At 45.2% G+C, this 14,613-nt stretch overlaps 1 protein-coding gene across 2 annotated transcripts in view; it reads right to left on the bottom strand.

Annotated features, from left to right (window-relative positions):
* Positions 1-2,083: 2,083 nt before the first annotated feature.
* Positions 2,084-14,613, bottom strand: part of atp10a (ATPase phospholipid transporting 10A) — a 136,553-nt gene continuing 124,023 nt past the window's right edge. For both annotated transcript variants that reach the window (XM_036978985.1, XM_036978913.1), the window contains exons 20-21: positions 14,268-14,455; positions 2,084-6,321 (exon numbers count right to left, since the gene is read on the bottom strand). In XM_036978985.1, the coding sequence (XP_036834880.1) occupies positions 5,175-6,321; positions 14,268-14,455 (1,335 nt within the window). In that variant the 3' untranslated portion in view covers positions 2,084-5,174. The remainder of the gene's footprint in view (positions 6,322-14,267; positions 14,456-14,613) is intronic.

Genomic DNA, 14,613 nt, shown 5'->3' with positions numbered 1-14,613 from the left:
AGGGAACAGAGACAGAGGGAACAGAGACAGAGGGAACAGAGACAGACTAACCTGGGAACAGAGACAGACTAACCTGGGAACAGAGACAGACTAACCTGGGAACAGAGACAGACTAACCTGGGAACAGAGACAGACTAACCTGGGAACAGAGACAGACTAACCTGGGAACAGAGACAGAGGGAACAGAGACAGAGGGAACAGAGACAGAGGGAACAGAGACAGAGGGAACAGAGACAGACTAACCTGGGAACAGAGACAGACTAACCTGGGAACAGAGACAGACTAACCTGGGAACAGAGACAGACTAACCTGGGAACAGAGACAGACTAACCTGGGAACAGAGACAGAGGGAACAGAGACAGACTAACCTGGGAACAGAGACAGAGGGAACAGAGACAGACTAACCTGGGAACAGAGACAGACTAACCTGGGAACAGAGACAGACTAACCTGGGAACAGAGACAGACTAACCTGGGAACAGAGACAGACTAACCTGGGAACAGAGACAGACTAACCTGGGAACAGAGACAGACTAACCTGGGAACAGAGACAGAGGGAACAGAGACAAACTAACCTGGGAACAGAGACAGACTAACCTGGGAACAGAGACAGAGGAAACAGAGACAGACTAACCTGGGAACAGAGACAGACTAACCTGGGAACAGAGACAGACTAACCTGGGAACAGAGACAGACTAACCTGGGAACAGAGACAGACTAACCTGGGAACAGAGACAGACTAACCTGGGAACAGAGACAGACTAACCTGGGAACAGAGACAGAGGGAACAGAGACAAACTAACCTGGGAACAGAGACAGACTAACCTGGGAACAGAGACAGAGGGAACAGAGACAGACTAACCTGGGAACAGAGACAGAGGGAACAGAGACAGACTAACCTGGGAACAGAGACAGACTAACCTGGGAACAGAGACAGACTAACCTGGGAACAGAGACAGACTAACCTGGGAACAGAGACAGACTAACCTGGGAACAGAGACAGAGGGAACAGAGACAAACTAACCTGGGAACAGAGACAGACTAACCTGGGAACAGAGACAGAGGGAACAGAGACAGACTAACCTGGGAACAGAGACAGACTAACCTGGGAACAGAGACAGACTAACCTGGGAACAGAGACAGACTAACCTGGGAACAGAGACAGACTAACCTGGGAACAGAGACAGACTAACCTGGGAACAGAGACAGACTAACCTGGGAACAGAGACAGACTAACCTGGGAACAGAGACAGACTAACCTGGGAACAGAGACAGACTAACCTGGGAACAGAGACAGACTAACCTGGGAACAGAGACAGACTAACCTGGGAACAGAGACAGACTAACCTGGGAACAGAGACAGAGGGAACAGAGACAGACTAACCTGGGAACAGAGACAGACTAACCTGGGAACAGAGACAGAGGGAACAGAGACAGACTAACCTGGGAACAGAGACAGACTAACCTGGGAACAGAGACAGACTAACCTGGGAACAGAGACAGACTAACCTGGGAACAGAGACAGACTAACCTGGGAACAGAGGCAGAGGGAACAGAGACAGACTAACCTGGGAACAGAGACAGACTAACCTGGGAACAGAGACAGAGGGAACAGAGACAGACTAACCTGGGAACAGAGACAGACTAACCTGGGAACAGAGACAGACTAACCTGGGAACAGAGACAGACTAACCTGGGAACAGAGACAGACTAACCTGGGAACAGAGACAGACTAACCTGGGAACAGAGACAGACTAACCTGGGAACAGAGACAGACTAACCTGGGAACAGAGACAGACTAACCTGGGAACAGAGACAGAGGGAACAGAGACAAACTAACCTGGGAACAGAGACAGACTAACCTGGGAACAGAGACAGAGGGAACAGAGACAGACTAACCTGGGAACAGAGACAGAGGAAACAGAGACAGACTAACCTGGGAACAGAGACAGACTAACCTGGGAACAGAGACAGACTAACCTGGGAACAGAGACAGACTAACCTGGGAACAGAGACAGACTAACCTGGGAACAGAGACAGACTAACCTGGGAACAGAGACAAAGAAATGTACCACTGCATCGTGTCTGTTTAAAAAACATTAAGAAAAACGATTCATTTATTTGTTATCCTTCTCAATTAACTGAACAATATGATGAACATGTATGAAGAAATATATTTAATTAATCCAGTGTTAAGGCACACTTCCTGGCACATAAAGGAACATTTGATAAAAGGCTGGTCTGATTTATGAAAAGACAAAGGCAGCAAACAGTCGTTTTAAAAACATCAAGAAAACCATAGACTGCTTAAAACGTCCCTGCAATTCAGGAACAAGCACTTCCTTTGTGTGTATTTGGCTTAAAGAGAGCATCACAATATGGACACTGACAACACTTTTGAGATGGTTTAACTTCATCTAAACTTAATAATATAATAACGTTGAGTAACAAAAGATTTGGCTTTGGTATGGTTGCAATTAACTCTTCCATGTCAATATTCTACAACAAGACAAAGAGCATAGGAACATTTTTGTTGTTGTTGTAAGAATGTCATACAGAATTACCCATTTTACATCAACTGTGAAAAGGAAAACATCATTCAAAAATAGTTTTAAATCCACTTCTTGGTGTATTTTATGACTTGTTACAGAGTTCTCTGCATATTGGAATGTGACAGTGGATTACATTGAGGTTAAAGTAGGAAAACTACCGCAGCGATAATCTCAATAGCGCTAACTAAGTAACTTTTAGTTCTCAATGGTACCCTATTCCCAATGAGTCCTGGTCAAATATAGGTCACTATACAGAGAATAGGGTGCCATTTGGGACACAATAACAGGTAACTCATAGGGCCCGGGAAGACACAAGCAAGGAAGCAAAACAACGAAACTAAATCTAACTTCTTTAGGAAAACAGCCCTAATGTTGGAAACAAACATCATTATGTTTTCATCCAGAGTCACGTTGATTTATTTTCAAGCATACTGTTAAAGGCACATTGCTTCTGAAAAGCAGACTTCTAAACAAGCAGGTAGCATTGGCTGCATCAAGCCCTGCATCAAGCCCTGCATCAAGCCCTGCATCAAGCCCTGCATCAAGTCCTGCTCACAGTACATTAAGGAGGAACACTGAAAGGCAGGAACCTAAGCGGTTAAGCGTGTTGAGCCAGTAACCGAAAGGTCGCTGGCTCGAATTGTTGTCCAGAGTTGTCCAGGGTCGCCATCATTAATGGCTGATATCCCAGGCCTTGACCACACTCTGAGGCTGTGTCTCAGGAGGAGTTGTCCAGGGTCTCCATCATTAATGGCTGATATCCCAGGCCTTGACCACACTCTGAGGCTGTGTCTCACGGGGAGTTGTCCAGGGTCACCATCATTAATGGCTAATATCCCAGGCCTTGACCACACTCTGAGGATGTGTCTCAGGGGGATGTGCAAAAAAATACATTTCCAATTCACATGTGTAATAATACAGTCTTGTACATGTGTGAAATAGAAGAAATAAACCCCCAGCTAATTATTCTTATTAACAAGATTGAAGAGCAACGGCACTTTGGTACACAGTCAATAGGTTACCAGGCTGAGGGGATGGATACGAAGCAGAACAGCAGCTCTGTGCTTCCCTTCCTATCAGAGACAAGAAATCATTCCAAACACACTGATAACAGAAAGCCTGTGTGGTCTTGCTCTCTGGTTTCAAACAAACCCTTCCAGTATTCACATAACGGACAGCTTTCTTCCCAAAATGATAATACACACAGAAAATCCAGTTGTATAAACTCTACTCTGAATGTTTTGTATTTTTATATAAAGGCCCAGTGCAGTCAAAAACGTGATTTCCCTGTGTTTTACCAGCCAGTTTAATAGGTACAACACCATGTTCACAAAAGTGGATCACAACGCCGGATCCAGTATGTCAGAAACGGCTGCCCTCCTGGGCTTTTCACACATGACAGTGTCTAGGGTTTACCAAGAATGGTGCGACTAACAAAAACATCCAGTCAGCGACAGTCCTGTGGGTGAAAACAGCTCGTTGATGAGAGGTCGAAGAAGAACCGTGCAAGCTAACAGGCGGGCCACAAACAGACCATTAACGACACAGTACAACAGTGGTGTGCAGAACAGCATCTCGGAAACGCACAACTCGTCGGCCTTTGTCACGGATGGTTCTATTGCAACACCGGGTTCTACTCCCATCAGATAAAAACAAGAAGAAGAGGTTCCAGTGGGCAACAACACTGGACAATTTGAGGAGTGGAAACATCGCCTGGTCCGTCGAAACACGATTTCTGTAGCGTCATGCTCATGGCAGAGTCAGCATCCTGCCTGGTCTCAATGGTACAAGATGGCGCTGTTGGGAATGTTTTGCTTGCACACATTTAGGTCCCTTGATACCAATTGAGCAAGGATTGAAGGCCACAGCATGTGAACATTGTTGCTGTCCAAACCCAATAGAGTACCTTTGGGATGAGAAGGAGCAGGCCGCTGGCAGCATGAACGTACCGTTGTCCAATCAGCAGCAACTATGCGATGCCATCATCTCAGCATGGGCCAACATCCCTGTGGAATGTTTCCAACATCTTTTAGAATCCATGCCCACAAAGACACAAAGTTCTGGAGGCAAAGGGGGGTCCGACTCGGTACTAAATGGGTGTACCCAATAAACTGTCCAGTGAGTGTATATTTCCATACTATGATATTGGAATAATACTGTGAAATTGTGAAAATCATAATAATGCCCTTTTAGTGTAAAAGCTGTTTGAAAAGACCGCCTCAAATTTCAGCCTGTTTGGTGGGATGTCGTTTTGACCTGCCTGGTGACATCACCATGCGGTAAATGAGTTAACAGACCAATAAGAAAGAGTTCTAGTATTCCCCTCCCCACTCAAACCACTCCCAGACAGTCCTAGCTAAATTCTTGCTTGAGAAATTGATATGTTTCTTTTTGACCCTTTTAATTGAAAACAATCAGTTACGGTAGTTAATTGTTACCCAGAAATGATTTGATATGGAGATGAAAGCGGCTGCTATTGGACCTATAACATAAAACATCTAAATGTACATGAATAATGATGATAATAACTTTGATAAAATAAATCCTCTTGAAAAATAGAATTCAATAGAGCTATCATGTAAATCTGAGAAGAACAATACATAGATATTAAGGCTATAATACATCATAGAGAGGTGGTTTGGAGCCACACGTTTTCTTTAGGACAGGTAGGCGTGGCCTGGGGGTGTTCTGGTCTGTCTGTAGGAGGGAGGAGCCTGTGGTCAGGTGGTCTGTGTGGCGTAGTGTCATGGTTCTCATAGTTCCGTCTGTAGGCTGCAGACTGGGAACCACCAGCAGGGGGCAGAGTCAGTTGGATGGTCTCTGACTGGGTTGTGGTCAGAAGGGGTGTGGAGGTGATAAAGCTGGACAGATTTAGGTCCGAGGGATCAAGAAGAGTAATGTCCTGACAGTCATTGTCCTGGGTGAGAGGAGCCTGAAGGTAATCAGGCCCGTCCCCTGTTCCAGCCATACTCCCAGGCCCTGTTCCAGCCATACTCCTAGCCCCTGCTCCAGCCATACTCCCAGCCCTTGTTCCAGCCATACTCCCAGGCCCTGTTCCAGCCATACTCCCAGCCCCTGTTCCAGCCATACTCCCAGCCCCTGTTCCAGCCATACTCCCAGCCCCTGCTCCAGCCATACTCCCAGCTCCAGCCATACTCCTAGCCCCTGCTCCAGCCATACTCCCAGCCCCTGTTCCAGCCATACTCCCAGCCCCTGTTCCAGCCATACTCCCAGCCCCTGTTCCAGCCATACTCCCAGCCCCTGTTCCAGCCATACTCCCAGCCCCTGCTCCAGCCATACTCCCGGCCCCTGCTCCAGCCATAAACCCTGCCTCAGGCCGAGGAGCTTCTTTGGCTTTGGTATACGGCAGAGTATCAGTCTCTGTGGAGGCCAGTGTGTACTGATCATCATCTTCAAGCCTCCTCTGACTGTCTCCAGGACTGCCAGAGCCCCAGCCCTTCCCCTGATCCTTCCCAGCCTCATCCCCCCGTAAGGACAGGTCCAGACGGCCCTCAGGACTCTTGGCCGGGCCCCTGGTGAAGCTGTACTGGTTCTGTGTGGAAGTGGCCCTGTGGCTGCAGTCTTTAGTCAAGGGTCCAGTGAAGGAAAGTGAAGACAGGAAGGGCGGTCTGAGATGCAGAAGTGACCCGGCCTGGACTCGGCTGAGACTGAGGATGTTTCTACGGGTGTCACTGGGCAGTTTGTCCAGCTGCCTGCCGACCTGGACTGGAGTGGGGAACAGAGAGCTCTGACACGCCCTGTAGAAGTATCTGAATGGAGAGCGAGAGAAAGGAGAGGAGAAATGAGTCAGGGTGAGCCCTAAATGAAACCATACTCTCTATATAGTGCACTACTGAATAGAGCCCTATGGGCTGGCTACTTTTGAATAGAGCCCCATGGGCTGGCTACTTTTGAATAGAGCTCTATGGGTTGGCTACTTTTGAATAGAGCCCTATGGGTTGGCTACTTTTGAAGAGCCCAGTCGGCAAACTACTTTTGAATAGAGCTCTATGGGTTGGCTACTTTTGATGAGCCCTGTTGGCTGGCTACTTTTGAAGAGCCCTGTTGGCTGGCTACTTTTGAAGAGCCCTGTGGGCTGGCTACTTTTGAAGAGCCCTGTGGGCTGGCTACTTTTGAAGAGCCCTGTGGGCTGGCTACTTTTGAAGAGCCCTGTGGGCTGGCTACTTTTGAAGAGCCCTGTGGGCTGGCTACTTTTGAAGAGCCCTGTGGGCTGGCTACTTTTGAAGAGCCCTGTGGGCTGGCTGCCATTAGGGACACAGTCCCAGACCAGACAGACCAGACCAAACAGACCACCATAGTCCCCGTGCCCAAGAACACTAAGGTAACCTGCCTTAGTGTCTGTAGTCATGAAGTGCTTTGAAAGGCTGGTCATGGCTCACATCAACACCATTTTCCCAAAAACCCTAGACCCACTCCAATTTGCATACCACCCAAACAGATCCACAGATGATGCAGTCTCTATTGCACTCTACACTGCCCTTTCACACCTGGACAAAAAGAACACATACAGTTGAAGTGGGAAGTTTACATACACTTAGGTTGGAGTCACTTCTTCACCTGCATTGCTTGCTGTTTGGGGTTTTAGGCTGGGTTTCTGTACAGCACTTTGAGATATCAGCTGATGTACGAAGGGCTATATAAAATAAATTTGATTGATTTGATTGATTAAAACTTGTGTTTCAACCACTCCACAAATTTCTTGTTAACAAACTATAGTTTTGGCAAGTCAGTTAGGACATCTACTTTGTTCATGACACAAAAATTGTTTACAGACAGATTATTTCACTTATAATTCACTGTATCACAATGGGTGGGTCAGAATACACTACACTAAGTTGACTGTGCCTTGAAATAGCTTGGAAAATTCCAGAAAATTATGTCATGGCTTTAGAAGCTTCTGATATTTGACATAATTTGAGTCAATTGGAGGTGTACCTGTGGATGTATTTCAAGGCCTACCTTCAAACTCAGTGCATCTTTGATTGACATCATGGGAAAATCAAAAGAAATCAGCCAAGACCTCAGAAAATAAATTGTAGACTTCCACAAGACTGGTTCATCCGTGGGAGCAATTTCCAAATGCCTGAAGGTACCACATTCATCTGTACAAACCATAGTACACAAGTATAAACACCATGGGACCATGCAGCCTTCATAACACTCAGGAGAGAGATGCGTTCTGTCTCCTAGAGATGAATGTACTTTGGTGCGAAAGGTGCAAATCAATCCCAGAACAACAGCAAAGGACCTTGTGAAGATGCTGGAGGAAACAGGTACAAAAGTATCTATATCCACAGTAAACCGAGTCCTACATCAACATAACCTGAAAGGCCACTCAGCAAGGAAGAAGCCACTGCTCCAAAACCGCCATAAAAAGTCAGACTACGGTTTGCAACTGCACATGGGGACAAAGATCGTACTTTTTGGAGAAATGTCCTCTGGTCTGATGAAACAAAAATAGAACTGTTTGTCCATAATTACCATTGTTATGTTTGGAGGAAAAAGGGGGAGGCTTGCAAGCCGAAGAACACCATCCCAAACGTGAAGCACGAGGGTGGCAGCATCATGTTGTAGGGGTGCGTTGCTGCAGGAGGGACTGGTGCACTTCACAAAATAGATGGCATCTTGAGGAAGGAACATTATGTGGATATATTGAAGCAACATCCCAAGACAGTTAGAAAGTTAAAGCTTGGTCGCGAATGGGTCTTCCAAATGGACAATGACCCCAAGCATACTTCCAAAATGGCTTAACGACAATTAAGTCAAGGTATTGGAGTGGCCATTACAAAGCCCTGACCTCAATCCTATAGAACATTTGTGGGCAGAACTGAAAAAGTGTGTGCGAGCAAGGAGGCCTACAAACCTGACTAAGTTACACCAGTTCTGTCAAGAGGAATGGGCCAAAATTCACCCAACTTATTGTGGGGAGCTTGTGGAAGGCTACCCAAAATGTTTGACCCAAGTTAAGCAATTTAAAGGCAATGCTACCAAATACTAATTTAGTTTACATAAACTTCTGACCCACTGGGAATGTGAGGAAAGAAATTAAAGCTGAAATAAATAGTTCTCTCTACTATTATTCTGACATTTCACATTCTTAAAATAAAGTGGTGATCCTAACTGACCTAGGACCGGGAATTTTTACTAGGATTAAATGTCAGGAATTGTGAAAAACTGAGTTTAAATGCATTTGGCTAAGGTGTATGTAAACATTGACTACAGCTCAGCGTTCAACACCATATTGCCCTCAAAGTTCATCAATAAGCTAAGGTCCATGGGACGAAACACCTCCCTCTGCAACTGGATCCTGGACTTCCTGACGGGCCGCCCCCAGGTGGTGAGGGTAGGTAGCAACACATCTGCCACGCTGATCCTCAACACTGGGGCCCTCGGGTGTGTGCTCAGTCCCCTCCTGTACTTCCTGTTCACTCATGACTGCATGGCCGGGAACGACTACAACACCATCATCAAGTTTGCCAATGACACAACAGTGGTAGGCCTGATCCCCAAGAAACTATCATGGTCCAAACACACCAAGACAGACAGTCGTGAAGAGGGCATGAGAACACCTTTTCCCCCTCAGGAGACTGAAAAGATTGGCGTGGGTCACATCCCCAAAAGGTTCTATACATAGAGAGCATGCTGACTGGTTGCCTGGTATGGCAACAGCTCGGCCTCCGACCGCAAGGCACTTCAGAGGGTAGTGCGAACGGCCCAGTACATCACTGGGGCTAAGCTGTTTGCCATCCAGGACCTCTATACCAGGCGGTGTCAGAGGAAGGGCCTAAAAATGTTCAAAGACTCCAGCCAACTTCTCTCTGCTACCGCATATCAAGCAGTACCGGAGCGCCAAGTCCAGGTTCCATAAGACTCCTGAACAGCCAATCAAATGGCCTCAACCCCCCCTTTTACTGCAACTCTGTTTTTTTTCTTCTTTTTTGTTGTTAAATTTTACCCCATTTTTCTCCCCAATTTCATGGTATCCAATTGTTTTTGGTAGCTACTATCTTGTCTCATCGCTACAACTCCCGTACGGGAGAGACGAAGGTTGAAAGTCATGCGTCCTCCGATACACAACCCAACCAAGCCGCACTGCTTCTTAACACAGCGCGCATCCAACCCGGAAGCCAGCCGCACCAATGTGTCGGAGGAAACACTGTGCACCTGGCAACCTTGGTTAGCGCGCACTGCGCCCGGCCCGCCACAGGAGTCTCTGGTGCGCGATGAGACAAGGATATCCCTACCGGCCAAACCCTCCCTAACCCGGACGACGCTAGGCCAATTGTGCGTCGCCCCACGGACCTCCCGGTCGCGGCCGGTTACAGGCACAGCTGGCGTTGCAGTACAGCGCCACCCGGGAGGCCCTCTCTGTTAATAATTATTATTTACAACCCTCCCATTATTTCTATTTCTACTTTGCACATTCTTCTACTGTAAATCAACCATTCCAGTGTTTTACTTACTATATTATATTTACTTTGCCACCATGGCCATTTTTTTTGCCTTTACCTCCCTTCTCACCTCATTTGCTCACATCGTATATAGACTTATTTTTCTGTATTATTAACTGTATGTTTGTAACTCTGTGTTGTTTGTGTCGAACTGCTTTGCTTTATCTTGGCCAGGTCACAGTTGTAAATGAGAACTTGTTCTCAACTGGCCTACCTGGTTAAATAAAGATGTTCTCAACTTGCCTACCTGGTTAAATAAAGGTGAAATTAAATAAAAAAAAAATTATCTACGCAGTCACTAACTCTACCTACATTACCTCGACTAACCGGTGACTTTAACTCTACCTACATTACCTCGACTAACCGGTGACTTTAACTCTACCTACATTACCTCGACTAACCGGTGACTTTAACTCTACCTACATTACCTCGACTAACCGGTGACTTTAACTCTACCTACATTACCTCGACTAACCGGTGACTTTAACTCAACCTACATTACCTCGACTAACCAGCGACTTTAACTCTACCTACATTACCTCGACTAACCGGTGACTTTAACTCTACCTACATTACCTCGACTAACCGGTGACTTTAACTCTACCTACATTACCTCGACTAACCGGTGACTTTAACTCTACCTACATTACCTCGACTAACCGGTGACTTTAACTCTACCTACATTACCTCGACTAACCGGTGACTTTAACTCTACCTACATTACCTCGACTAACCGGTGACTTTAACTCTACCTACATTACCTCGACTAACCGGTGACTTTAACTCTACCTACATTACCTCGACTAACCGGTGACTTTAACTCTACCTACATTACCTCGACTAACCGGTGACTTTAACTCTAACTACATTACCTCGACTAACCGTTGACTTTAACTCTACCTACATTACCTCGACTAACCGGTGACTTTAACTCTACCTACATTACCTCGACTAACCGGTGACTTTAACTCTACCTACATTACCTCGACTAACCGGTGACTTTAACTCTACCTACATTACCTCAACTAACCGTTGACTTTAACTCTACCTACATTACCTCGACTAACCGGTGACTTTAACTCTACCTACATTACCTCGACTATTGTTATTTTACTGCAGCTGTTATTTGTTACTTTTCTTTTCAATTTCTTTACACTTATTTTTCTTTAAACTGCATTGTTGGTTAAGGGCTTCTCAATAAGCATTTCACTGTGAGGTCTACTACACCTGTTGTATTCAGCATTTCACTGTGAGGTCTACTACACCTGTTGTATTCAGCATTTCACTGTAAGGTCTACTACACCTGTTGTATTCAGCATTTCACTGTGAGGTCTACTACACCTGTTGTATTCAGCATTTCACTGTAAGGTCTACTACACCTGTTGTATTCAGCATTTCACTGTAAGGTCTACTACACCTGTTGTATTCAGCATTTCACTGTGAGGTCTACTACACCTGTTGTATTCAGCATTTCACTGTAAGGTCTACTACACCTGTTGTATTCAGCATTTCACTGTGAGGTCTACTACACCTGTTGTATTCAGCATTTCACTGTAAGTTCTACTACACCTGTTGTATTCAGCATTTCACTGTGAGGTCTACTACACCTGTTGTATTCAGCATTTCACTGTGAGGTCTACTACACCTGTTGTATTCAGCATTTCACTGTAAGGTCTACTACACCTGTTGTATTCAGCATTTCACTGTGAGGTCTACTACACCTGTTGTATTCAGCATTTCACTGTAAGGTCTACTACACCTGTTGTATTCAGCATTTCACTGTGAGGTCTACTACACCTGTTGTATTCAGCATTTCACTGTGAGGTCTACTACACCTGTTGTATTCAGCATTTCACTGTAAGGTCTACTACACCTGTTGTATTCAGCATTTCACTGTAAGGTCTACTACACCTGTTGTATTCAGCATTTCACTGTAAGGTCTACTACACCTGTTGTATTCAGCATTTCACTGTGAGGTCTACTACACCTGTTGTATTCAGCATTTCACTGTAAGGTCTACTACACCTGTTGTATTCAGCATTTCACTGTAAGGTCTACTACACCTGTTGTATTCAGCATTTCACTGTAAGGTCTACTACACCTGTTGTATTCAGCATTTCACTGTAAGGTCTACTAAACCTGTTGTATTCAGCATTTCACTGTAAGGTCTACTACACCTGTTGTATTCAGCATTTCACTGTAAGGTCTACTACACCTGTTGTATTCAGCATTTCACTGTAAGTTCTACTACACCTGTTGTATTCAGCATTTCACTGTGAGGTCTACTACACCTGTTGTATTCAGCATTTCACTGTGAGGTCTACTACACCTGTTGTATTCAGCATTTCACTGTAAGGTCTACTACACCTGTTGTATTCAGCATTTCACTGTGAGGTCTACTACACCTGTTGTATTCAGCATTTCACTGTAAGGTCTACTACACCTGTTGTATTCAGCATTTCACTGTGAGGTCTACTACACCTGTTGTATTCAGCATTTCACTGTGAGGTCTACTACACCTGTTGTATTCAGCATTTCACTGTAAGGTCTACTACACCTGTTGTATTCAGCATTTCACTGTAAGGTCTACTACACCTGTTGTATTCAGCATTTCACTGTAAGGTCTACTACACCTGTTGTATTCAGCATTTCACTGTGAGGTCTACTACACCTGTTGTATTCAGCATTTCACTGTGAGGTCTACTACACCTGTTGTATTCAGCATTTCACTGTAAGGTCTACTACACCTGTTGTATTCAGCATTTCACTGTAAGGTCTACTACACCTGTTGTATTCAGCATTTCACTGTGAGGTCTACTACACCTGTTGTATTCAGCATTTCACTGTAAGGTCTACTACACCTGTTGTATTCAGCATTTCACTGTGAGGTCTACTACACCTGTTGTATTCAGCATTTCACTGTAAGTTCTACTACACCTGTTGTATTCAGCATTTCACTGTGAGGTCTACTACACCTGTTGTATTCAGCATTTCACTGTGAGGTCTACTACACCTGTTGTATTCAGCATTTCACTGTAAGGTCTACTACACCTGTTGTATTCAGCATTTCACTGTGAGGTCTACTACACCTGTTGTATTCAGCATTTCACTGTAAGGTCTACTACACCTGTTGTATTCAGCATTTCACTGTGAGGTCTACTACACCTGTTGTATTCAGCATTTCACTGTGAGGTCTACTACACCTGTTGTATTCAGCATTTCACTGTAAGGTCTACTACACCTGTTGTATTCAGCATTTCACTGTAAGGTCTACTACACCTGTTGTATTCAGCATTTCACTGTAAGGTCTACTAAACCTGTTGTATTCAGCATTTCACTGTAAGGTCTACTACACCTGTTGTATTCAGCATTTCACTGTAAGGTCTACTACACCTGTTGTATTCAGCATTTCACTGTAAGGTCTACTACACCTGTTGTATTCAGCATTTCACTGTAAGGTCTACTACACCTGTTGTATTCAGCATTTCACTGTAAGGTCTACTAAACCTGTTGTATTCAGCATTTCACTGTAAGGTCTACTACACCTGTTGTATTCAGCATTTCACTGTAAGGTCTACTACACCTGTTGTATTCAGCATTTCACTGTAAGGTCTACTACACCTGTTGTATTCAGCATTTCACTGTGAGGTCTACTAAACCTGTTGTATTCAGCATTGCACTGTAAGGTCTACTACACCTGTTGTATTCAGCATTTCACTGTGAGGTCTACTACACCTGTTGTATTCAGCATTTCACTGTAAGGTCTACTACACCTGTTGTATTCAGCATTTCACTGTAAGGTCTACTACACCTGTTGTATTCAGCATTTCACTGTAAGGTCTACTACACCTGTTGTATTCAGCATTTCACTGTGAGGTCTACTACACCTGTTGTATTCAGCATTTCACTGTAAGGTCTACTACAACTGTTGTATTTAGCAGTTCACTAAGGTCTACTACACCTGTTGTATTCAGCATTTCACTGTGAGGTCTACTACACCTGTTGTATTCAGCATTTCACTGTAAGGTCTACTACACCTGTTGTATTTGGCACGTGACAAATAACATTTGATTTGACACAGAGACAGACACACCAGACGGCGCACTGCGATAGAAATACCAGCTCCTTGGAATAAACATGAAAGGCTATAATTAATAACAGAGGACTCTTAAACAACAACCTACACATGCACATCCCACACGTTCTCTCTCTCATACACACTCACACACCTCCCCCTTACTAACCTGGGCAGCAGGGCGGCTACAGGAGTGATGACACAGAGCAGGTAGAAGACCGGTTCCCCCAGCAGTCTCTGCATGGTCCAGTAAGGGTTGGAGGGGGAGTAGCATGTGGGACAGGAAGCGTTGTAACACAGAGCCACAGTAAAGAACAGACCCACACTGAAGGTGATGGACACCCAGTTCATCCACGTCTGGAGGGAAAAAGAGGGGAGAGGAGGAAGAGCAGGGAGAGGAGGGAGAGGACATAAGAGGAGGAAGATGAGGGGAGAGGAGGAAGAGGAAGAAGATTAGGGGAGAGGAGGAAGAAGAGGGAGAAGAGGGAGAAGACAGGAGAGGAGGGAAAGACAGG

The sequence above is a fragment of the Oncorhynchus mykiss genome, chromosome 1, assembly GCF_013265735.2.
Source record: "Oncorhynchus mykiss isolate Arlee chromosome 1, USDA_OmykA_1.1, whole genome shotgun sequence".
NCBI lineage: Eukaryota > Metazoa > Chordata > Actinopteri > Salmoniformes > Salmonidae > Oncorhynchus > Oncorhynchus mykiss.
This window is presented reverse-complemented; position numbering and strand designations above follow the sequence as displayed.